This window comes from Grampus griseus, assembly GCF_964374135.1.
Source record: "Grampus griseus genome assembly, chromosome: 4".
Classification (NCBI taxonomy): Eukaryota; Metazoa; Chordata; class Mammalia; order Artiodactyla; family Delphinidae; genus Grampus; species Grampus griseus.
In genome coordinates this window covers 40,416,814-40,443,422 of record NC_138997.1, presented here as the reverse complement: position 1 = coordinate 40,443,422, position 26,609 = coordinate 40,416,814, and the positions used below count along the sequence as shown (strand labels likewise).

The window sequence follows — 26,609 nt, the reverse complement described above, 5'->3', positions numbered from 1 at the left end:
TTTTATGGCAATACACTTTTGAATGACTTTACATGAAAACAAAGTTGTATTGCTTTTGCTCAGAAAGTTGAGACCACAGTAGATGGCAATTCTATTAAGTTGGAAAGTTTGAGAGAGATTTTTACAGAATGACATTTTCTGACTTCGCTTAACACTAGGAGCAATTCAAACGGCAGAAACGCGCGCGCGCGCACACACACACACACACACCTGTAACTAAAAATTGCAGTTTATATAAAATTACATTTAAAAGTGCAATTATAATTGCAGTGTCCTTGAATCACCTTTTTCATCAGTGAAACACAGTATCCTGTGGTGGATATCCTATCAAATACTTGCAACCTATAGCAATTAATTTCTCAGGTTTTTTTGTATTGAAATTTGTAAGATTAGCAAAGGGTCCAGTTACTGTCACCATTATGAAAAAGATGCATGGAAGAGAATGAAATAAATGCTCTGCTCATCCATGTTAGTATCCCAATGACAGTTTAACTCTTAAATCCCTAATCTTGTAAATGTAGCCATCAGACTACAGAATACTAACATGTTAATCAACAAAACTGCTAATTAGGTTTCTTTCAGGGTAAGTAGCAACACATAGAACTTGCTCAAAACAACTCAGGAAGCATATTTAAGAATATACAGGTTAATTATGTTTGTCATAGGTACTTCAGTTTTTCTAAAAGACCTCAATAATCTCTAGATGTATTTCTTCAAAGTCATATATATCAAGACTTGACTGAAGAGTTTGGATTTTGTTTAAAAAGCCTTTATTCATTTTTGATCAGGGAAAGGACAATCTCAATGTCAACTTGTCACCTAATCATAAATTTGAACTTACAGGATTCACTGCCCTAAAGACACTGCACCTACTGACTTTGACAAGATAACTTAAAACGAAAATCTCCTTTCTGTTCCCTAAGGTTGCATGTTGAACAAATCAAACAATCCCTTGCAACAGCCAACATTGGTACTTGGCCTAGGTGTACGGTCAAATAGCGACACAGGAGCAAAAGGCCAAAAGCATTGTAACTTGATAGCCCAGCAAGTACAAACATCATCAGAACAAAGAAAGTTGCAGGCACCAAATAAAACAAGGCAGGTTCATTAGCATAAAAAAATTTACACTTGGTTGAAGGTGAGGTCAACTATTCCACATATGAACTTGTATGCCAATCCTAATGGCTAACATGGAACCACAGAAACAAAAACAAAAACCTTAAATTCAATAACTACACTGAATGTAAAATTCAAAACTTGAGTTTACCCAGGACATCCTCCAAAATCTACAGCTAAAACTTTTAATGCACCAGAAGATCTGTTGTAATGACATGACTTGGTCACACTTAGATTTGCATTTACATAAGATTTAAGGGATACCTTTCCCCACTATTCCTTTTACGTTTGAATATGGATATGCTTAACTATTCAGCTCATGCACTAACTGCGCTAAAAATGATGAAACTCACTACCATGATTTTTTCTAAGAACTCACACCACGTAACAGTTAACACCCAATACAGCTTCCTAAAAATGCCCCAACAGAAAACATTTTGTTCAGTTTGGTGCTTGCTGTGACATAATACCAACAGAATAGTATACAATTAATTTAGTTACTCATCCACTACGTCATATATTTTAATCTAACTTTTGTTCAAATTTTAGTAACTTCATACCTATTTGCCAAAATCCTTGTGTTAAATGTAACTACATCTGATATTCTTAAACTGTGGCTCCTATAACACAGTTCAAGTGTTTTTTTCCCCCTGGGTATATTTAGACAGTTTAATCAAGAAAACAAAGTTATGGTATTATGATTAGCCAAAGCTCTTTCTAGCAGACCACTGAATACAGCAAGTCGTAACAAATGCCTTTCCAGAGACAAGAGCAAAGCAAAATATTTTCTATTCATAAAAGGAGCTACCAGCATGCTTTGTGCCATTAAAAAGTTACTTTTCAAAATATAACCAGAAGATTTATGGTCTACTAGAAAGCTTCCACTCATCACAACACTATAACTACGCCACAGAAACTTTCATGACAAAGTCTCCAGATACACAAAGAGAAAACAACATTACTTAAAGGTATGTGGAAGCCTCAGTTAACAGGGAAATGAAGCCTTAGAACACAGAATACATCTAACAAAAAGAGAACAGAGTAGACACTGTAGCTGGCTATTTGTAAAGGACCACAGTTTCTCCCTATGGATCAACACTCCCTACAAAATAAACTGTGCCTTAATTATTGCTTATTTAAAATTACACTTTTACAGGGCTATTTAGTACCTGACGCAGAAAAACAATCACATAAGGAAGCATTTATTTGAGGTTTAACATGAAATCATACAAATAAAATTTGTATAAACACAAATCCACGTCGAGTCATAACACAGATAGCAAAAGACAAAGTAAAAACAAAAACTAATTGGCGGCTATATACAGTTGGACACAGTTGTGTCTTGTACACTAGAAAGTCTTTTACAAAATAATCATCTTAGATCAACAGAAGACCAATCTTCAATGTCGTCCTGCAAGATGGGTTACTTTAGCAATCTCTTCCTAAAAACAAAAACAAAATGGCAATTAGATTTGTGCAACTCTGACAAGCTTTCAAAGGTCCACTTTCATGAATTGTTTTAAGTTCTCACTTTATTCTTTTCTTCAATAATTAAAGATCACATGCAAATTCATTGGCAAAACGCAGTTCGGGTAATTAATAAATTCACCCTGAAGTTCCCAAATGATATTAAAATAAATTTACTTAGAAAATCTGGGAATGCAGTCTTCCCATATTCACAGGTTGAACTGTGCTAGGTTCAAGGTCTACTAGAAACATCTCTAGTAAGCCACGTACAATGCTATTACAAACATGAATTTCTAATAGGCTTGTATTACAAGAAAACAAATTTCTGTGTGCATATGATCTTTAATTTATATCCCAGATTTTAAAGTTCTTGTTTTGGTTTGTAGATTTCACTATTAGCTATAAAAAGAAAAAGCAAGCATTAAATCTTAAATGAACACTTAAAATGAGGCTCCACAATTGAAATACAACACTAAACAGAAGACCAAAATGATTAAGCTGTAAAAAGGCATTTATGTACTTTAACTCCTGTAAAAAACCATTTAAGTTAAGTTTAGACACTTAATCTTCAAAAAGATTAAAAAAGAAGCCAAAGTCTGAAGTTTTCCACTTTAATCTTTACGCTGGTACATGAAGTTGGAAGAGACCATACCACAGGACAGCGTTTTCTGGTGTATGCCTTGCGCTCTGCCCGCAACGTGCGACCCCCAGAGATAGACGTGGTCAGGGTGACACACGGCCTGCAATGAAGTTCCCGCTGGCGGGTACAAACAAGGTATAATGTCAGAGTTAGAAGACAACATTCCTGTTTTCCTTAAGTTGTACCCATTTCAGTACTTTACCTGTTAATAGTTCTAAAAAAGTTTAATTATTCCTCTAGACCACCTGGTACACAAAGCAAACAGAAAAACTCTTAAGTTTTTCTGTAATACTAAAGAAAGTGAGATAAAACTTTAAAGTTAAAGATCTATAGACACTTTAGGCAAAACAGGTTCATAAAGCAAGTAAAAAATTAACAATTTAGTAAAAACAGGCTACATGATATTTTGTTTTCACTTATTTTTCATTTGTCTATTGATCTTTAAATTAAATTAGAATTTCCACTGGTGTCTTGAACTCTTATACACACCTGTTTTCTCCAACGTCCCCTTTTAGTATGGCTGGTAATTATTTTGGTGATTGCCACCCCCTCGAGATGCCTTGCCATAAGTGCTCTGTTGGCCTATTTTGAAAAAACAAAAGATTATGCTTAGCTTTTAATGAAATGGTTTCACTGTATATTTAAAAAACTATTAAATATGCAAAATCCTCCATGGCAATTAAAATAACCAGATATTTTAAAAGTCATTATAAACTAGTCACATATCACATTCTAGAATGTTTGTAATGACTGAAGTCTATCAGTATAAGCTCCCATGACTATTAAATGTCTCAAAAATTTAACTCCAAACACTTCAAGAAATAGAAAACACCCACACACACAGAGTCTCAGAATGGGATTGTACTTTAAACACCGAATTTTAGTACCATTGGTTTATGAAATTAAGTTAAATATTCTTACCACTGTAGTCTGTATATCCCTGTCCATATCCATAGTTCCCATAGTTATACCCAGTATAATCATAGCCGCCATAGCCACTATAGTTTTGATCACCACCATAGGCACTATTGTAATTTCCATATCCTTGATCATAATAGTTATTAAATCCTTGGTTCCAGTTTTGGCCCTGACCTGAAACAATGCACAATGATTGTTAGGAAACAACTTCTGACCCCCAATCCTAACATAAAATGATGCGTTCCTGTCCCTCACTCTGCAAATCTTAAAAAGGCAGAATGGATACCTATATTGCTAACTGACCAAGAAAGTATTATTACAGTTGGCATAAAAAAGGGGGCAGAAAGTCCAATTGTGCCAGTATCAGGCTTCCGAAATTCAATGAAAAATCAGGACAAAGGAGAAGACAGAGTGTTTATCTTTAAAACAAGGACTCCTGCCCTAGAAAACCTATCAGGCCAAAGTGTTCCATGTAATCTTAATTACGTTTAATGGTGTTATTTTCCCATCAGTAATGACACTGTCAGAGTGGCCATTGTTTGAAGAGGTGAAACCAGTAAATACAAAAGCCCACCCACTAAGCTGAGCAGTTTCCATGTTGTAACAGTTTAAATCTGGCTTCACTTTCCTATGGGCTTATTCATATTCCGCAGTTTATAGCTTACAGCATTGAGTCATTGCCCAGGAATTAAGTCTCACCTCGGCCACGACCCCTAGTACCACCTCGTCCACCAGCTGCAGCACCTCTTCCTCCTTTTTGTTGTTGCTGTTGCTGCCTATATACCTCTTTGGGTTGTGCAACTTTGATTTCACACTAAAAACAAAATTTAAAAAGCAAACAGAATTATTACCAATATTCTAATGTCAAGCCATTGTTTTTCTTCTCAAAACAGGTTGAGAAATTTCACTTTAAGAAAAGAAAAGGATATTGTTCATTTACTATAATCAAAATGGCTTTACCTTCCCAGAACCAATTTGATGATATCTGCTTTCTAACAATTTCTTTACTGGCTCTTCGTCTGTATATGTAATAAAACAAAATCCTCTTCTTTCATTTGTTTTTGTATCCATGGGAAGTTCAATATTTTCAATCTGAAATCAAGATACACACTCAAGGTCACCCACTAATGGTAAAAAGCTACCAAGATGTTTTAGAATGCCACAAGTCCTTTTCAAGCTTCAACATAACATGTCATTCTAACGAAATAACTTCTGTATAAACCACTGCTTTATTATCCACATGAAACTAGAGTGATCTGTTTCATCTATGGAGCATTGAAAAGGGAGAGTAAAACCTTATTTAATACCATTTCTTACTCCACAGATGCCACTAGTTAATAAATCCAAACCCTAACCACACCAAAGCATCCTTCTTTTTGCTGAATTAGTTTCCATTAGACACTAGTTTCCATTATAACACAGAAAGCACTGATTAAGGTATGGTGACTGGAAGGGACTTGAGCAATAATTTAATCCCACCCTCATCCAACATTGAGTTTGCTCTGTAAGAACTGGATCAGGGATAAACATTATATAAACATATCAAATGAAAATACACGTAAACGTAAAAGCAGAGCGCACCTCTCCAAAGGCTCCAAAATATTCTTTAATTTGTTCTTCTGAAGTATCTGGGCTCAATCCACCCACAAAAACCTTTTTAGGGGGTTCCTTCCCTTTTAAAGCTTTGGCTCTTTTAGGGTCTATCAATTTGCCATCCAGCTTGTGTTCTTTCATTTCCAAAACCTAAAAGACAGATTTATTTAATCTGACAACATACAAGCAACCCTCTGAACAATTTGCAAGAAACACACAAAAGCACCACAATGCGAAACATGTTCCTACCTTATCAACACTAGCAGCATCTTTGAAAAGCACAAATCCAAATCCTCTTGATCTTCCAGTGACTGGATCTGTTTTAATTGTGCAGTCTACAACTTCCCCAAATCGAGACAAATATTCAGTCAGATCTTTCTTGCTTGTATCCCAGCTCAAGCCTCCAATAAACATTTTACTAGAAATAAAAGTTGTTTTTTAAGGTTAGCAGCAACTACAACGATTACTTAAATTCTGAAATTACGTTTACGAAATAAAAGTATAAAATAAGCATGGGGAAATACATCCTGATGTACAAATAATTTAACCCGTTTACAGACACACACGAAGACCACAAAGATCCCCAAGTTCCTCACTTATTCAAAACGGTGGACACCTTGCTCTCCTCACTGCACAATGCCAAGTTTAAACGAGGCCAACAATACATGGTAAAGATTGTTCCCGACTAGAGAATCCAACTTTCTATACTGATCCCACACAACTCAGGCTCACCGTCTTCCTCAACTATCAAGCCAACGTTCCACCTAAAAGAACTCATCATCAGACGTACTGGGAATCTGGGTACCAGTCGCCTACAGGTTCCCAAACCAGAAGTTCCCTAAATCCTCCCCCTGAAAACTGCGCGGAACCGTAACACAGACACAATGAAGAGGCGGCTGCAGCTGCAGCATGGGGCACAGCGCGGCCGGCCCCTCCCCCTCGGGCCCCACGCGCGCCTGCGCACTCGGGACACAAACGCCGCCGCCCTCCGCCTCCAACCCCTCTGCCCTTCCCCCACCTCCCGCGGGCCTCTCGAGTCACCGCCCCACCTCCGTTTCCTACTTTCCTGTTCCCTCCAACCTAGTGAGGCCCAACGGGCACGCGGGGAATCGACTTGGGGAAAGAACAGGGGCAGCACGCGGCCCCCGAGGGACGAAGGGGTGCATGCGGAGCGCTGGGGGAGGGGGGAAAGAGGAGAAGCGTGCGGTACCCGTCATCCTGCTGATTCTTGCTCGCGTTGATCTTAGATCCCTCTGCAAATTCCTCTATGTTGCTGTACTCGTTCATGTCTTCCATAGCGGCTGAGTTATCGGCCGGGAGGCGCTGGCGTGCAATCCGTGTCGCGGCAGCAGCGGCGGCAGAACGTTGTATGGAGCTGGATTTAAAATGGCGGCGGAAGAGATCCGGGCGCCGCCTGCGCCCTCCCTTTATAGCCGCCCCACCCGCCAATCGGGAGGGCTGCTGGGCGGTGACGTGGCGCTGGGCCCGGCGCGCCCCCTGCCGGGCGGAGCTGGGAGCGAGCGAAGGGAGGAGTGGGGCGAGCTGCCGCGGCGCCCTCGGCCGCCAATGGGAGAGGCTGCGGGAGGCTAAAGTAGCGGGAGCGGAGGGGAACAATGGCGGCGGCACATGGGAAAGCCGGGGCGGGACCTCCATCGCGGCCCTTCCGCTGAGGAACGAGGTCGCAGGTGAAGGGACGCGGGCTTGGGAAAAGAGCGTCAGAAGAGAAAAACGAAGGGGCGAAAAGTCCTGGGTCAAAAATCCCGAGCAGCGTCACAGCCCCTCTTGCCTTGAGAGCCTTTGTCTCTGGCGTCCGGTCCAGCCCACTCCCAGCAAAGAGCCGTCAACCCCGCCTTTTTCCGCCCTCGGTCCCCCAGTGCGGAGCTGCTGCTATCGATTGGCACCGGGGCCGCGCTGCTCCGGAAAAAGGCGGACTGCGCCCAGCGCCGGCTGAGGCGGCGAGCGCGCCCTGCCGTCCGCCGCGCGCACGCGTGTTTTGTCCTCGAGCTGGCTGGAAGCAGCCGAACAGGAAGCGGGCGCGCGTTGGCCCCTCCGGACAGCGGCGCGGCGCGGAGGCCTCTTCCGCTGCCGCTACAGGCGCGCGGGCCGAGGGGGCGCGGCGGGCCTCCCTAGCCGCTCGGCCGGAACCGAGGCCAACGCAGTCAGGCTGACCGGGATGCAAACGGCCTCTGTCGCTGGCTGACGGGAGGAGGGGCGCGGGCCCAGTCGGATTACTGTAAAAATGCAAAAGCGGAGGCCGTGGGCAGGGAGGGGGCTAGGTGCCGTAGAGGGCAAGGGGCACTCACATCCCCGGCGCGCCACTCGCGGGGCTCCCGTCTGCACGTGCCCCGGGCCTCTCCCGCTCGCTCAACCAGTCTGCGGAGAGCGCGCGCCCGCGCACCGGGCTCCCGCGTTCGCTTCTTTGTTCCCGCCCACGCGAGGCCCATTTTGACTGATCGGGTTAGAGGCCCTCTAGCGGCCAATCGACGTCGGTGCCATTACCTCTCCCCGCCCCATCGGAACCTCGCGAGGACCGCCCCATTTCCCTGCCCACGTGGTCTAGGCCTCCAGGCCCGGGCAGCTTGCGAGTTCAAGGTCCCTGTGCTGCGGGTTTCTCTATTTTCAGGGGCGCCGACGTGTCCTCTCCGCCTCGTGCGTCAGGCCGCGCGCGGTTGTGCGCTCCGGGACTCTTTTCGGGGCTGTCGGAAGCCCAGCAGTTTGCTGGGCGCAGCCGGCACGGCCCTCCGCCCTCCCTACCAGTAGGCCGATTCTCGTAGTAGCAGCCGGTGGGGAAATGGTTGTGCTTTCGGTGCCTGCCGAAGTCACTGTGATCCTGTTAGATATCGAAGGTACCACAACCCCGATTGCTTTCGTGAAGGTGAGGGGCGGAAGGGAGCGGGGAAGTTACTTGTGCTTTAAAACAAAAATTTTAAACTATTGCAGACCTTGCACTAGAGACACGAGGCGTGGGAGAAACGATGTGGCTTTGCAGCGGCTCTGGGATGGGAGGAGGTAGTCTGCGGCGGATTGCGGGGATGCTTTTCCTCACCGTCTTCACCTTCCCGCGTCCCTGCCCTCGGTTATTTGCAGGTGGGAAGGGATGGAGGTGGTGGTGAAGAAGGGCCGAGGAGGGCAGGTACGCCGCAGCAAGGTGAAGCGTTGTGGGCGCCGCCCGCCGGGCAGGTGTGCGCCGCGTCGACTCGCTGGTGAGCTTCCGCCTTGTGGCGGGTTGGACCTGGCGTGGCGGCGGCCGCGATCTAGTGGTCCTTGAGGCTTCTAGTCTAGTAAAATGGGAAGGCTGAAGGATGAAGATGACTTTTCAGGTACCCCTGGTGATAGGCGGTAATGGTTGCTCTTGGCCCTTTCCCACTCCTGCTCTTAGTGGCCGAAATGCACACTGTATGTTACTGGACTAGGCTAGCAAACGTCTAGATTCCGTTCATTTTCTTCGAAAAACCATGGAAGCTTAAAGTTCTTACCAAAAGCCTTCCTCCTAGGATGTCAGTGCTAACCAACACTTGTCTATACCTAGTTCACAAACTTACAACTTTGCATTAGAGCAGGTTCCTTTTATATATATATTGTATTTGCCAGGATAAGTAAATATCAAATATTAATATAATTTTTTAAAGAATTCCTCGGGCCTGGTCTTCTCTTATTTGACTTCTAGAGGTTTAAGATAAAAGTATTCACTAGAAGTGCTTGCGTGCAGTAATAACCGAGAAAGGAGGGAAAGTACAAAGTAGGAAAAATAATAACTGCTTTCTTGTAGTTTTCAAAGATAAAAAGGATTCCTCATCTTTGTGGTTTATAGTCTACAAGTCACTATCTCCATTCTGGCTTTCTCTTGCTTGCCACTGTTATCAGGAGACCAGGGATAATGACAGGACAGGTAGTTGTTATATGGCATATGTAGCGTTCTTGGAAAGTTGATGTAGGGAGTAAGATACCTCATGCAAATCAATTTTGTAACAAAACATTATGTGTCTCTTTCACCTTTTTTACCCACTATGTCTTCTGTAAGATGACACGAGCCACTTCTTGGAATCTTTGTTTATGAAAGACTTATCCTGAGATTTTTCTGAGAATAAAAATGCCTTGATGATCTAAATAGATTTTTTTTGTTTTTGATTTGTTTCTTTGGTTTTGTTTGGCTTGCGGAATCTTAGTTCCCCGACCAGGGATCGAACCCAGGCCCCTGCAGTGGAAGTGTGGAGCCCTAACCACTGGACCGCCAGGGAATTCCCAAATAGATTTTTTTTTTGGATTTGACACCAGACTGCCAAAAAATGATTCGGGGTCTTGTTTAAAGGGTAGTTTCTTGTGCCTTGTTCTATAATCTGTTATTATTTTTATTAATATTAATCTATTACAATATAATCGTCTGTTAGTTTGTTATACATTAATTTACCAAAACCAGTGTTTCTAAAAGTATGTTCAGAAGAACATTATGTTTGTGTGGCTGTTTTTAGTAATTATGCAGAAAAGGTTTCCATTATTAAATCCACTTTGGGGGAATGTTCTATATGTATTCAACCAGGTTTCTTTATTGCACGCCTTCTCAGAGCCTTTATATCATGTACACACTTGCACACACACACACACACACACACACTGTGAGCCTTAAAGAGACTAGCATGTCACAAATTTACTTGAACCAGAAAAACTTTTACCAGAGTATCTCTATCTTTTTGAACACTTTTTAAAGAGATGCTAAGTTATATGCTTCTTGGACCTCTGAGCATGGAGCTGGGAATTGGGCGATGTTTGTTCTACTTGGGCTTTATTAGTCACATTAGGTGTGTGAACTTGTAGCCCTCCTTCCTGTGGAATGGTGTAAGGAAACATTGAGTAATGTATACCTGCAGCTTGTATACTTGACTCATCCTCAAAAACTTGGTGAGGTGTGTGTACTCTTTGCATTTTACTGATAGGAAACTAAGGCTCTGAAAAATTGAACAGTATGCCTGGGATTTGAAACCAAATTGTCTGACTCAACTCTTACTCTTTCCATTATTGCACTCGATCTCTGAAATGGGAACCACAGTGCTCGTTCCATTTTCTTTGCCTGGCCTTGTGGGTGTTAAATGACACAGCTGGTATGAGAGCACTTTAATCAGTAAGAAGTACCATAAAAGTATATGGCAGCAAATTTCAATATACACCACCTCTAGGTGGTAGGTATAAGAGTGAGCCCTTGGAACAGAATAACTATAGTTGAGTCTCACTTTATCTGGGGGGTTGCTTCTACAGTCAGCGTACACTGTGAAAGTTGAGTATTTTCAAAAATTGCCCTTGAACTACCCTTAGGAAATCAGTTCTCTTTGGAGATTGATTCCGTCTTTCAGTAAGTCATATGCAGCCATTTTTCCTTCAGGGTTGAAACGTATCCCTGCTTCTTCCTTTGAGTATCAGAGGAAGTTGGTTTGGGATTAGGTGATGTAGATGAAAAATATATTGTGTCAAACTTTAGCCTCACAATGAACCATTCATGCTGTAAGAGACACTGAGGAACTGAGAGACTGTCCAAGGGAACAGAACACCTTCATTGAGTAGAATGGCAGACAGATTGCCAGCTCTGGTTATGTGTTTTTTTTTCCCTTTCTCTCTCTCTCTCTCTCTCTCTCTCTCTCTCTCTCTCTTTTTGCTGAGCACTTAGAGTTGAATGTGTATATGATGCAACTTAACTATATAAGATGACACTAACAGTGCTGGATATCTTATGGGATACCATAGAATCCTCCCAGTTTGGGTGCTCTGAGGACAGGCTGTTGCTCTATCAGGGCATGCCTTCAGCCTTTGGGCTCCGGGCAACAATAAACAATGTTTTTACTTCCTGCTATTATGTCTTATTTTCTTTGGTCAAATTTCTAGAAAGCGAAGGGTTCCTAGCTTGGATCATCTAATCAGTGTCACAACCAGCTAATTAATTTCTCATATGAATCAACTGATGCCTGGAGGGATATCTTTGTGAGGATCCTCACAATGTGTTGGGGACAGAGCAGCAATAGATGGTTCCCAGTGCATGCGAGTCCTCAAAGCCACCAGCCCACTGCAGGACGTGTGCCTCTGGAGTTTTTCTTTTCTTTTCAAGCGCTAACTTTGATTCTCTACAGTGGTGATCTCCCAACAGTTTTTGGTCATGTACATCATCAGCAGAATTGGAGCAGGCAGGCACTACCAATAGAATTTATTGTGTACACATATTACTGTACTATTAAGTTGTAAAGTAAATTGGAATTTAAAGATGAGATTTAAATAAGTGTAAATGAATGTTATTGTATTCACTTCCCTTCTCCCCTTGAATCATCTTGCATGCACCTCACAGAGCCACTGCTTGATCTTTGTCTGTGTGATGTAATATTCATTTTCTGACTTTGTGCATTGTATTATTCCGGTGTTTTTAGTCTGTAAGCTATGAAATAACACCATTACCAGTCCTTGGGGTTATCCTGTCAAGAACCTTCAACTATTGTTTTTGAGTTGGAGAAAATGGTGTCTTGTTTCTGAAAACGCTCTATAATTTGGTGCCTTTCCTGCCATTACATGTCAAGTTAGTACATGTAACAACAGTTGCGGCAGTTATGTTCTGTGAAGTTACCGTGAACGCCATCTTAGCAAACACTGAATCATTGCCCCTAGAGAAAATGCAGGGTTTGGTTCCTGTGAGCCTCTGGTCACAGCATATTTGTCAGCTGATCAGTACATAACCTTGTTTTATGTGTGTTTCTGTTTGCCTTATCTAATATATATCGTTGATCCATTAACATTGAACTCACTGCCAGTAGCGCTATAGCTTATGCTTTAGCGAAGCTTATGTAACACATGTGTTTTCTCTGTAAGGCAGCTTTCTTGCCTTTAGGAGCAATAGACAGCACTTTGCTTGGGGACCATTTTAAACTGCACACTCACCAACAAAAAGCACAAAATGCGAAAAATGTGGTGCTAAGTAGACCTTGAAAAGGGTACTTGTTTAAAATATGAGAGGTGAAATAAGAAGGCAAAGCATCACATACTGGGAACATGTGCATCTGGTTTTTCACAATTTTAGCTGTTCTGCTCATGTATGTACCTGTCCTCAAAAAATTGGGAAAGTGCAGTGAGTAATGATTTTGGGGTTATAAATAAGTTTTAGTGAGTAGGAGAATTTGCAAATACAGAATCTTTAAATAATGAGGACTGGCTTCGTAGAGTAGTAGTTATAAGGATGGGCTTGGAGACTGCAAGTCTTGATTAGCATTCCGGCTCTTCCCTAAATGATCTATGGCAAGTTAGTTAATGTCTCTGAGTCTAGGTACATATTCCCTCAACTGTACTTTGGGGATATCCACCTCATAAGGCTACTGTGAACATTTAATGAATGTTTAGCCCTTGAAAAAACTTTATAAAAATAAATATATTTCCATCACTGTAAGGTCGGATCTTAACAAACGGCACCGCGAAACAGAGGAAAGCTTCAAGTGAACTTTATTAGGGAGCGCTCCCGGGCGAGGTTCACTGGTCCGAGAGAAAGGGGCCAGAGAAGTCGCACCCGGGCGAGGGTTGGGCAAGATTTTATAGGGGAAGAAGGGAAAGGGGTGTGGTGAATCTGGGAGGGCGCAGGGTATTCCTTATTTGGTGGTCTTTTCGGGTATCCTGGGGGACCGTTAGTCCCGCCCCTCAAAAGGCGGGAAGGCTGGGCTGGTTTCAAAGTCCCCAGAACTGGGTGGTCCGGAATGTCTCCAGGGCAGTTTCTGGAACTGGGTGGTCCGGAGAATTTCGGTCTGATGCAACCTGTGAATCTGATTGTGTTCCCCTGCCTCGGGCCAGTTGGCCTTACAATCACTATTTCATCCACCATCTCAACAAATCTTGTCAGGAGTAGTGGGCAGGGGTACTAGCAGGGGCGGGGGCATGTTTTTCACTTATGCCTTAGGAAAACTTTTTGTGCTTGGAAATAAAATCTTTGTAATAATTAAGAACCTCTCATTAACTGAAAGTATGAATCTGATTAGAATATTTGTCCCTAAAATATAGTAAGTGGGTCATGGTGAGTACCCTTGCCAATGGCTCTTTGTGCTTCTCAGACTTGAATGTGTTTACAAATCATCTAGAGATCTGTCTAAAATGTAATTTCTGATTCAGAAGATCTGGAAAGGAACTTTTTTTTCATTTTTAATGACATTTATTGTTTTCTTTCTAATTTTACAAGCAATATGTGTTCATTGCAGACAATTAGAAATACATAAAAGCATAAAGTAAAAATTAACAATCACCCATAATCTCCACCCCCCCAGAGATAACCATTGTTTGCATTTTGATGCATTTCCTCCCAGTGTCTACGTATTTTTTTAATGGAAGTATAATTGACCTACAATATTATGTTCCAGGTGCACAACATAGTGATTAGATATTTCTATACATTACAAAATGATCACTGTGATATGTCTAGTTACCATCTGTCACCATACAAAGATATTACAATATAATTGACTATATTCCTCATGCTAAACATTTCATCCTCATTTATTTTGTAACTGGAAGTTTGTACCTCTTAATCTCCCTCACCTATTTCACTAATCCCCCAACCCCCTCCCCTCTGGCAACCACCTATTTCTTCTCTGTATCTATGACTCTGTTGTTTTGTTATGTTTGTTCATTTGTTTTTTAGATATGTGAAATCAGATGGGATTTGTCTTTCTCTGCCTGACTTACTTCATTTAGCAAAATACCCTCTAGGTCCATCCACTTCACAAATGGCAAGATTTCATTCTTTTTTATTGCTGAATAATGTGGAACAGAACTTGATGCTGAATTTTGTACAGGTTCCCAGGTGATACTATGGTCCATGGACTGAACTCTGTAGTTAGGCTTTTTTTTTTCCTCTTAATAAGTCTATTTTATTTATTTATGTATTGGCTGTGTTGGGTCTTCGTTGCTGCACATGGACTTTCTCTAGTTGTGGCGAGCGGGGGCTACTCTTTGTTGCAGTGCACAGGCAGTGCAGTGCACATTGTGGTGGCTTCTCGTGGCAGAACATGGGCTCTAGGCACATGGTCTTCAGTAGTTGTGGCACATGGGCTCAGTAGTTGTGGCTCTCGGGCTCTGGAGTGCAGGCTCAGTAGTTGTGGCACACGGGCTTAGTTGCTCCGCGGCATGTGGGATCTTCCCAGACGAGGGATCGAGCCTGTGTCCACTGCATTGGCAGGCGGATTCTTAACCACTGTGCCACCAGGGAAGTCCCTGTAGTTAGGCTTTATACAAATTCGTAAGTTCTATCTGTGCCGAGGTCTGTTAGCACTCCTCTTTTCCAGTGGCTCAGAGGAGGTGATAGAGCAGCCCAAGGGTGTAGGTGAATTAGGGGAGGTCTATCATTAACAGAACCAAAACCTCTCAAAAGTCAAGTAAGTTGATAAAGGAGAGCAAGATGATGAAATAAACTGGTAGACAACAAACCATTAAGCAAGTGGCCACTTCCCCAGCTTTTGCAAGTTGTCTTCCAGAAATTGAACTGTAAAAACAACTTTCTTAATAATAGAAATAGAAAGGAGTTATGTGTACTTATAGGGAAGCAAGATAATAGGCCTGAAAATTCCTGACAGATCTCCAAAATTCCTCTGCGGCTCCCTCTTCTCCCTCACTACCACCATCTTATGTCATTTTCTAGATAATTTGTTAGTAGAAACATTTCACTGAATGTCTGTACAACAGGGACCTGAAGAATAAGGCCCTAAGTGTCCTGGCAGATGGGCAGGTGAGTAGTGCCTTGCTTTAACCTGCTGTATTAGTTCCTGTGGCTGCTGTAACTAATTGCCATAAGTTTAGTGGTTTAAAACAGTACAGATTTATCATCTTACAGTTCTGGAGGGTCACAACTCTGAAATAGGTCTCAGTGAGCTAAAAGGAAGGTGTTGGCGTGGTGTGTCCCTTCTGGAGACTAGGGGAAAACTCTTCCTTGCTTTTCCAGCTTCTAGAGGCTACCCACATTCCCTGGTTCTTGGGCCCTTCCTCTGTCTTTAAAGCCAGCAGAGTAGTATCTTCAGATTGGTCCTTCACTCTCTGACTTTGACACTCCTACTTCCCTCTTTCACTTGCAAGGACTTTGATTATATCAGGCCCAACCAGATAATCCAGGGTAATCTCCCCATTCTGAGATCCTTAATTTAAATCATGTCTTTAAAAACAGCCCCTTTTGCTGAGTAAAGTAACATAGTTATAGGTTTTGGGGATTAGGAACATGTACATTTGAGGGTAGGGGGCAGTTTCCTCTCTGCCACACTTGGCTAGCACCAACATTTCTGACTAATAGATCCCTTTACAGGTTTTTGGCTACATCAGAGTTCGGCTTTATAGTAGCTCCAGTTTTGTCTTGAAATTTATTATTTATGGTACTGGATAGGATCTATAAATTTTTTAAAAAATTGACAGTTTTTTTTTTTTTTTTAAAGATTGTGTTTCTCTTAAGGATTGTGGTGGTGTGGAGGTTGGTAAAGACAGTGTTTAAGGGACTGGAGTTTTACCTTAAAGAAAAAGATATTTGGCAAGGTTCGAACAAGACTAAGGGAAAAGAAGAGATCACAAACTGAACGTTCTGTGTTAGAAAATATGAATTAAGCAGACAAATCCTTGATCCTACAAATAATATTTATTTGAAGTAATTGAAAATCAAAATGATAAAGATATTGATTCAATTAACAGCAGAATCATGTTTGTATGCTTTTCTGACATTTGTTTAATGAATTTCTTTGGAATATCTTGATATTTTATGTTAAAGCACTTTTAGAAATAGCTAATACATTCTTGATTGTTTAACAATACTTGTAATTTACTCTTTTATGTTCTCTTATATTCTAACGATATATTTTGGAAGATAATAATCAAGAAATGTTGAAATTGACATTTTTTTCTCATGAAAACGGTTATGTTAATTTTATGGTCTTTCTAAGAAGAGAGCTTGTGTTGTCTGATAGTATCTCCCAACTTTAGTTAAATATCCATTTGGTAAGTTTTATCATTCTGCTTTCAATATGAAACTGCTAGAAGACTACCCACAAGGGACAGCAACCACAAGCTTGCTTCCACTTGTGCTGTTTATTATTGATGCTAGTAACTGTAATTGTGTCATCTTCCCTGGCTTCATTCAGTCTAGGGATTTAGGCTTTTTCATCTTCAAGAATGGGGTAGTAGGATCTGTCATGCTTATAAGGTAGTGATGAAGATTGAGATAGAGTGCAAAAACCTTTGAAAAATATAAAGCCCTGTAGAAACACTGATTATAATGCAGGAAATATCAGACTGTTTGGTGGAGACAGAAAGTGCTTGTGAAGGGTCATTGTGGAAAAGGGGGAACTAACATTTACTGAAACCCGCTGTGATTACCTCCGCCTCTGTTCCTTATGGCCCTGGCCAGATATAAGTTAAGAACGAGATGCAGAACTTGGCTAACCTCAGAGAACTTGAGGAGGCACTGGAATGGCAGGACTGCCTTGATAAGTAGCTGTTGATGGGTTGATCAACATTCCCCAAACCTTCCCAGTTGCTCAGGATTCCTAAAGGGAGATATACCCATGGTGGTATGTGAGAGGAATTTTGTTGATTCAACTTGAGACAAGGGGAGGAGCCTTTGGAGAATCACTGTATTGGGTCTGAGTATATCATGAGGTAGATTAGAAAACACCTCCGGCCTTAATTTCTGGTCTCTTATTCGTCTACCGCCTTCCGTATCATGGCACTTGCATAATCTTTCCAGCCTAATCAATCTTCCCTTCTTTTCCCTCACATTTATTTGAATACCTATCATGTGCCAGGCTCTGCTAGGCAACCAAAATCCTTAAAGATGCTGCTGCCATCCTTAAGGAACCTAGTAAGGAAGACAGGAACGTTAACAGGTTGTCTTTGCACCATCAGAATCCTTTGTGGTTTCCTGTTGGCTCAAAGATAGTTTCAACTCCTCAACTTCAGTGAATTGGGTTTTCCAACTTTCTATTCCTCTATTTCTTTACACTTTTTTTTTAATAGCTGAACATGCCCATTTGGGTCATGCCACACTTTCGTGCCACCACCATTCCTCCAGCTTGGGATGTCATACTTTTTCCTCTCCAAGTGCAAGTTGGTTCCATGTACTTATTAATTTAAAACATATTTATTGTGTTAGGTTATGGGAATACACAGGCAAGACCTGCTTCTGCTTTCACAGGACTTCTGTTTAAGCAGGAATTTCAAAATCCTCTCTCTCCCTCCTTTGCAGGGCCATGTATTTGCCACTGTAGCAGATGCTGCCTTGTGGTGGTGTCTGTGTGTGCTGTCTTCCAGCGATGCTGAGAGAGCTCCTTAAGGGCAGAAAGCAGAGCCTGGCATAGTACTTGCACATAAGGCATTCAGCAAATGCTTGTTGATGGTGATATGATGCATTCCAGAATGGGCCTGGGAATGGCTGGTATTGCTTCTCCCACTTCTGCTATCCCTGCTATTGCAGATTTCCTCAAGGTGATACTTTTATCTTATTTGCACAGTATGCAATTTAACTGATGTATTTCTAGAGTCTCATTAGAATATTCATTGACCCAAGATTTCTAAAACCTCTTAGTTTTAGAGAAAGAAGTCAGTTAACAATGGAAATTAAAAACCATAAAAAAATTTTGATTAACAATTAAATTTAAGTATTTAAAGAGCTAAATATGTTATTCTGTGGAAACTTGTATCTGTTAATGTGAGCATAGAGGGAAGTGTTTTTTCCCCAAAATTTTTCCTCAAAAATTAATTCACACTTGTTATGAATTGCAAACATTACAGAAGATTTTAGTGTAGAGAATGAATGCCCTTTCTGCTCCTACCACCCAGCAATAGTCATTAAGAGTTTGGTGAACATTCCTCCTGATTTTTTTCCCTATGCATACAGTAAAGTCACTTAGATCCTTGAAAGAAATGTAGTCACATTGACCCCCAAAAAGGTACCAATTCTAATAAATAACCCCTGTTTTGAAAATACATAGATAAGCCTTTATCTTGCTCAGGTAAACTTTTAAAGGATATCCTGTGTTTAGCTCTGAAAAGTCCTACCTTGTCTGATGGTTCTTAAAATTTTCCATCCTTACAGCTCACCCCATGTCACCCCTTCACTAAAAAAAAAAAAAAAGTATTCTTTTTACAGTAAAAGCTTATTTTTGTATAAAACTTTAGATTTTCACATTTATTAACTCACTTAATTTTCAAAATTGGTTTTGGTTCAGGTAGGGGTCATAAGAGGGGTGGAAGCCAAGCCACCCTGACCCTCTTGCACCTGGTTCTCCATCACCTTTCTGCATTGTGTGGAAAGTTGGTAGCTCTGTCCTCAGAGGCCCTACTGGAAACTCATTGGACCCTTCCCAGGGGACTCCATTTCAGAAGCATGGATTTCTTTTCAAACACAGAATTCTTTAATACAAAAAGGGTTCTTTGTCTTCTGGGTATGTACGTGAGCGGTTCATTTCTTAACTTGATTTTCTTTTCAATGATTCATTATGTGACCTTCTAACAAGTTCCTTTTCTTAAGTCTAAAAAGTGTGGAGCTGATACCCTTTACTGAGTAGAGAGAGACTAGCACATGTGGTTTGGAAACTAGTGGTAATCCTGGCAGTGGGGCCTGGGTGGGACTTGAGAGAGGAGCTCATGGTTAGATCGGCGCTTGGCAGCTAACGTGGTGTGCTCCGAGAGGCTGGCTGACTCCTGCCCCAGACCTTGTGTGGGTCCAGTAAGCTAATTAGATCCCTTTTCCTGGGATGATCGGGTTCTGGGGATCTGACTCTTCAAACTAAAAAAAAAGACCTGTTTGATAAACTATAACCATAGTTTCTTAATTTATGCTTAACTTTTATGTGCCTTTGTGAAATGGAGGAAATAAGGGCACTTGTTTCATAGAGCTATTATGAGGATTGAAATGACATAATTCAGGCCATTCATTAATCAATTCATTGAGTAAATTTGGAGTGCCTTGGGAACAGTGGCAGATGTGAGAAGTGATAAGATTCTGGATGTATTTTGTAGGTAGGGCTAACTCATTTGCTGATGAATTGGTTGGATGTGGCATGTGAGAGAAAAAGGAGTCAAGCACGACTCTAAGGCTTTTGGCCTGAGCATCTTGGCAGGATGGAGCTGCCACTTACTGAGCTGGGGGAGATGTGGGAGGAGTAGGGTTAAGGGCTAGAAGCAAGAGTTGAGTTTCAGACATCCAAGTGGAGATCTGGGGTAGGCAGCTGGAAAAAAGCAGTCTGGAGTTCAGGGAAGAGGTCCAGGCTAAAGCTATGGATTTGAGGGTCATCAGCAACAGATGGTATTTAAAATCATGGATTAGATGAGATCACTAAGGATTGACTGTAGAATGAGTGCCTGGAATAGTGAGGGCTTAGTCAGTGTTGGCAGTTATTCCCACTATTACTACGATTACTCATATTATTCCTACTTATTAGAACTGTTACAGAACTGCCAGGTGAACCAAAATCTCTCATTCTTTTTAGTACAAATCTCTTTGAGAAAAATGGTATTAGAAGTTTCTGTAGAGAATATATTATCAGTATCCAGGGATTTGGATGATCCTAATGAGTTGTGCTCCCCGAAGTCATTCACCCCCAGAGCTGGATAGGCTCAGGCATTAGAATTCAGTAGACCTGGGGTTGAGTCTAGGCTTTACTTTGTACCAGCAGTGAAACCTTTTTTTTTTTTTTTGGACAATAAAATGATTTTCTTTTATCAAGCAATATTCTGTTAAAATAAAACAGCATTCAAGGAATTTAATGTAACCCAGTAACATACTTCATATTAGCATTCACCCTTAAAACATGTGGCATTATTATACAGTCTTCAAATGTACATCATAGTCATTTAATCTGTCATGTCTTATTAGAATCTGCTTTCAAAAACGGTGATGTTCCTAATTGGAAATACAATATTGATTATACGATGAATAAGCCAGCTGTAGTGGGCTGAATGATAGCCCCCCAAAAGATATCCATTTCCTAATCCCTGGAACCTATGAATGTTAACTTACTGGAAAAAAGGAGTATTGACAGAGATGGAGAAATCACCCTTGATTATCTGGTGAGCCCTAAGTTCAATGCCAAGCGTCCTATAAGAGACACAGGGAAGATAGATGCACAGAGAAGGAGGAGGCAGTGTGAGGACAAAGTCAGAGATTGGAGCGATGCAGCTACAAGACCAGAAAACGGAAGCGGCGAGGAATGGAACCTCTCCTGGAGTCTTTGAAGGGAATCAGGCGCTGTCAACATTATGATTTCAGATTTTTGGCCCCCAGAACTGCAAGAGAATGTTTATCTGTTTATGTTTATCTGTGATGTATATCTGTTGTTTTCAGCCTCACAGTTTGAAGTCATTTGTTACAGCAGCCATAAGAAACTAATACAACACTATTTAAGAGGTGCTTTTGGGCTCCCCTGGTGGCGCAGTGGTTGAGAGTCCGCCTGCCGATGTAGGGGACACGGGTTCGTGCCCCGGTCCGGGAAGATCCCACATGCCGCGGAGCGGCTGGGCCCGTGAGCCATGGCCGCTGAGCCTGCGCGTCCGGAGCCTGTGCTCCGCAACGGGAGAGGCCACAACAGTGAGAAGCCCGCGTGCCAAAAAAGAGGTGCTTTTTTCAAGTTTAATTATTTTTAAACAATATGAATGATAAATAAGAACTTTAAAGAGCTCTCCTTTTTTTTTTCCATGGGCAAACCACATACATTTATTTGATTGGATTTTAGATTTTTGATTTTTCAGATCAGCCTCTTCTATTAAATAGCATCATGATTAAAAATGTACAATAGACTAAGATGCAGTCTGGAAGACGAACATATAAAAAGGAAAATAGAGATCACCATATCTTAACCATTCGGTAATTGCTCAACAGTTTAGTGTATTTTGTCCCAGTATATGTGTTCTACATATATATTTTCTGAAGTTGACCCTATTCAGTATAGAGTGAAACCTTTTTGAGCCTCAACTTCTTCATCTATTCAAAGGGGTCACCTTGCAGAGATGACAGGTGGATTCAAGGAAGTAAATGTCAGTTTCTTCCCTGTCTTCTCTGCTCATAGGGACTTGGACTCCATCCTAGAGCCAGTCAGGGTTCCCTCTCTGCAGCTCATGAGATACTGATATTCTTTCTGTCTCTGTGCTTCTTTTTAAAACCTTATGCCAACTACTAGCCCCTTGTAATGATAACCTTCCTTTGTGAGATGTGAGTCATTGCAATTAATTAGATTATAGTTTATCTTTCTTGAATTACAGTTTAATCTTTTTTTTTTTTAATTGTGGTACGCGGGCCTCTCACTGTTGTGGCCTCTCCCGTTGCGGAGCACAGGCTCCGGACGCGCAGGCTCAGCGGCCATGGCTCACGGTCCCAGCCTCTCCGCGGCATGTGGGATCTTCCCAGACCGGGGCACGAACCCGTGTCCCCTGCATCAGCAGGCGGACTCTCAACCACTGCGCCACCAGGGAAGCCCGAATTACAGTTTAATCTTCTTAATGTGATTTAGAAGACACTTGTCTTATGAGCAACACATTTTATTAATTCTTTTTGAATGCAGATGATGAAATCTAATGTTCATTCCTTAAACGCTTCAGCTTTCAAAGGGGAACGGTTATGTCTCTGCTTACCCCTTGAAAATAGGGACAGCAAAGTTATAATTTCTGAGCCCCTGTGGCCCTTTGTAGCAGCCAGAGCACCGAAACTTCTTTTTGGTAGCTCCTAGTATGGTCTTCAGGAAGGATATTTAAGGAGTAATTCTAATACCACAACTGCTGAAGCACTCTGATGGATGGCATGAGCCACTCCAAGAAGCAGTAAATTTTCCATTGTTAGAAGTATTCAAGCAGGTACAGATTTCCGGTTATGAAACAAATAAGTCACGGAGATGTAATATATGACGCAGTGACTAGAGTTAATGATACTGTATTGTATATCTGAAGGTTGCGAAGAGAGTTAATCTTAAAAGTTCTCATCACAAGAGAAAAACTTTGTTTTAACTGTGTCGTGATTGATGTCAACTAGACTTATTGTGATCATTTCACAATACATACAAATATTGAACCAATATGTTGTACACCTGAGACTAATATAGTGTTATATGTCAGTTATATCTCAATTTAAGAAAAGACTATACTGATTAAACGTAAAAGCTTCTGCACAGCAAAGGAAACCATAAACAAAATGAAAAAACAACCCACAGAATGGGAGAAAATATTTGCAAATGAAGCTACCAACAGGGGATTAATCTCCAAAATATACAAACAGCTCATGCAGCTCTATGTCAAAAAAAGAAGGAACAAAAAACAACCCAATCAAAAAATGGGCAGAAGATCTAAATAGACATTTCTCCAAAGAAGACATATAGATGGCCAAAAAAAGCACATGAAAGGATGCTCAGCATCACTAATTATCAGAGAAATGCAAATCAGAGCTACAATGAGGTATCACCTCACACCAGTCAGAATGGCCATCATCAAAAAATCTACAGGGTTTCCCTGGCAGTCCAGTGGTTAGGACCCTGCGCTTCCACTGCAGGGGGGATGGGTTCGATCCCTGGTCGGGGAACTAAGATCCCACGTGCTGTGTGGCACAGCCAAGAAAAAGAAAAAAAGTCTACAAACAATAAATGTTAGAGAGGGTGTGGAGAAAAGGGAACCCTCCTACACTGATGGTGGGAATGTAAATTGGTACAACCATTATAGAGAACAATATGGAAGTTCCTTAAAAAACTAAAAATAGAACTACCATATGATCCAGTAATCCCACTCCTGGGCATATATCTGGAGGAAACTCTATTTCGAAAAGATACATGCACCCCAGTGTTCATAGCAGCACTGTTTACAATAGCCAAGACATGGAAGCAACCTAAATGTCCAGCAACAGGTGAATGGATAAAGAAGATGTGGTATATATATGCAATAGAATATTACCCAGCCATAAAAAAGAATGAAATAATGCCATTTGCAGCAACATGGATGGACCTGGAGATGATTATACTAAGTGAAGTAAGTCAGAAAGAGAAAGACATCATATAATTATCACTTATATGTGGAATCTAAAAAATGATACAAATGAACTTATTTACAAAACAGAAATAGAGTTACAGATGTAGAAAACAAACTTATGGTTACCAGCGGGGGAAGGTGGGGAAGGGATAAATTGCGAGATTGAGATTGACATATACACACTACTATACATAAAGTAGATAACTAATAAGGACCTATTGTATAACACAGGGGACTCTACTCAATACTCTGTAATGACCTATATGGGAAAAGAATCTAAAAAAAAGTGGTTATATGTATAACTGATTCACTTTGCTGTACAGGAGAAACTAACACAACACTGTAAATCAACTATACTCCAATAAAAATTTTTTAAAAATCTTAAAAAAAAAAGACTATACACTTTCATTGTAGAAATAAATATGTCAAAAAAAAGGGGGGGTTTCCCCTCGGTATCTCATGACCCAGAGAAAACCTTTGTAAACCTTTATGTCCATATTCTCTTAGATTTTATCTGTTAGACATTTCCGAAAATACGATTATGTTCTATTTTTTATTTAGAGAATGTGATTTTTTTAAAAAATTAATTAATTAATTAATTTTGGCTGCGCTGGGTCTTCGTTGCGGCGTGCGGGCTTAGTTGCGGTACGTGGGATCTTAGTTCCCCAACCTGGGATCGAACCTGGATGCCTTGAATCAGGAGCATGGAGTCTTAACCACTGCACCACCAGGGAAGTCCCAAGAATTGTGATTTGTTCTTAAGATCCATCAAGCTACTTGATTTTCCTTTGCTTTTTTAAAAAAATAATTAATTTTTGGCTGTGTTGGGTCTTCGCTCCTGCGTGCGGGCTTTCTCTAGTTGCGGCGAGCACGGGCCATTGCGGTGGCTTCTCTTGTTGTGGAGCACAGGCTCTAGGCACACGGGCTTCAGTAGTTGTGGTGCGTGGGCTCAGTAGTTGCGGCTCACTGGCTTTGTTGCTCCGTGGCATGTGGGATCTTTCCGGACCAGGGATCGAACCCATGTCCCCTGCATTGGCAGGCGGATTCTTAACCACTGTGCCACCAGGGAAGTCTGTTCCTTTGCTTTTTATCCTCTGAGATTAATACAGAAATAATAGCCCACCAATATTGCCTTTGTGTTGTTTAATTTTCTGGCTGGAAAATATTAAGTTCTCAAATACTATAAATCATTTGCACTGTGTGGTTCCTTTGGAAGCCTTTTAAAATAGTTTCTTTAAATAGCAGTAGTATTACCCATTACTTTTTTATTACCCATTTTCTTCAAAGGAGACTTGAGTAAATATTATAGCAACAATTTTATTTTTATTGATTCTATGACATTTTCATTAAAACAGCCACTTGACCATAAAGCAAATCCATATTTGGACTTCTGAACATTTATGAGGCAACTTCTTTAATTAGATCGTCAGAAATATTGTAGCCCTAATGGAGCTTTTTCAGAATGCTGTCGTTGAGCTGTGTAGAATAATAAATTTCTGCTTGCAGAGTATCCCATCTAACATTTAGTGGAATTTAATCGTAGTCCCCTGAAAGACAAGTACTCTCATTTAGTTCTGTAGCCTTTTGTTATATGTACTACTGTAACAACCCCATAGGTGACTGGTGAACTAAAAATATTTACATGCTTATAGAATCCTGGGTTTATTGTAGCATTTTTACATACTATAGAATTCTGAAATTATCTATAAATGGATTATAACTATAACTGAAGTTAAAGTATTTATCATCACAGTTATTTCTGGAATTAATTTTAAAGCCTGAAAATTTTCAATGTGCAGGTTTGGGCAATAAGTACTAACTTTAAAAAGTCTATTTTTAGAGCATTCTTACCTGGTATCGTAGTACATATCAGGCTATGATATAATTATTGGCTTTTAAAAATAAGCAACTTGAAGGCATTTTTTTTGCATGATAGATGCTCAATAAGTATGTTTAAAGAATGGATAAAATCTTCACAATTTAGTTATTTGCCCCATGTACTTTTATGTTATGCAGTAACGCTTTTGCACTAAAATAGACTGTTCGATCTGCTAGCATGCCAATTCCAGTTATACTAAGTTCAAGCTTCATTGCCTGCCTTTGTGTATTAGTGCAGAGGGGAGTTTTATGGATAGAGGAAAGAGGCAAATTGGATGACCAGGAGTTCTAAAGTAATTTCTAATTTCTAAAGCTTTTCCTAAAAGTTTAGAATTGTTTGAAATCTTAACCTTTTATTTCTGTGAGTTCTCTGAGGAGAGGGTCTCTGGTTTATAACTCTGTTATCAGAAATGTCTGGCACTCAATAGGTCCTCAGTAAATGTTGAATGAATGAGTTGGTTGTCTTTGTGATTTATCTCTGGGGACTTCTCTGCAATTATTTATCACTAAATTGGGGTAAAGGTGATGCTTGCCCAGTTTAAATGTTTGTGCTGGAGTATATAATTAGTGGTAAGGTACTGGGTGCTTTCATCTGATTATCTCTAATGTCTGCAGTGACTGCTTGGTATTGTCATTGCCGTTTAGCAGATGAGAAAACAGGCTCAAAGAGGATAAGTTACTTGAACACAGCTAGTAAAAGACAGAGGTAGGACCCCAGCCTGGCATGCTGCCTGTAGTCTGTACTCTTTATCTGCTCTCCCACAGAGATTAAGGACCTGGGCTCTCAGGATTAACAGGCTCTTCATGAATTGTTCTTGGTACCAGTAAAGCTGGATATAGGAAATTCAACTTTGTGAAGCACAAAGTAAATAATACAGCACTGCATGCGTTTAGAAATTTTTTGAGTACTTCAGCTCTTCAGTTACTGGGTGGCCCTGAATCTGACCAAAAGTTTTCCCTGGGGAATATTCCAGTTGCTTAGGAGTTGGGGAGTAATGGAGGCTGGCCGCTGGAG

At 41.0% G+C, this 26,609-nt stretch overlaps 2 protein-coding genes across 4 annotated transcripts in view; one reads left to right on the top strand and one right to left on the bottom strand.

Moving 5' to 3' along the window:
- Positions 1 to 2,302: 2,302 nt before the first annotated feature.
- HNRNPDL (heterogeneous nuclear ribonucleoprotein D like) lies at positions 2,303 to 7,638 on the bottom strand. Of its 2 annotated transcripts, none has more exons than XM_082653439.1 (8): positions 6,945 to 7,638; positions 5,984 to 6,152; positions 5,723 to 5,884; positions 5,102 to 5,233; positions 4,841 to 4,955; positions 4,145 to 4,315; positions 3,713 to 3,805; positions 2,303 to 3,340 (listed from the first exon to the last, which is right to left on the bottom strand). In XM_082653439.1, exons 1-7 carry the CDS (start codon positions 7,385 to 7,387, stop codon positions 3,735 to 3,737), a joined length of 1,263 nt encoding a protein of 420 aa, XP_082509565.1. In that variant the 5' UTR covers positions 7,388 to 7,638; the 3' UTR covers positions 2,303 to 3,340; positions 3,713 to 3,734. The 2 variants fall into 2 exon arrangements, with proteins under 2 accessions (XP_082509565.1, XP_082509566.1); XM_082653440.1 differs by having other exon boundaries at positions 2,303 to 2,558; positions 6,945 to 7,637.
- Positions 7,639 to 8,297: 659 nt separating this feature from the next.
- Positions 8,298 to 26,609, top strand: part of ENOPH1 (enolase-phosphatase 1) — a 35,449-nt gene continuing 17,137 nt past the window's right edge. The window contains exon 1 of one of the 2 annotated variants that reach the window (XM_082653393.1): positions 8,298 to 8,580. Coding sequence is in view for 1 of the 2 variants with exons in the window: in XM_082653392.1 (XP_082509518.1) it covers positions 8,526 to 8,609 (84 nt within the window). In the remaining variant the exon portion in view is untranslated. Of the gene's footprint in view, positions 8,610 to 26,609 lie in introns of both variants that reach the window. The other variant, XM_082653392.1, reaches the window with a different exon arrangement.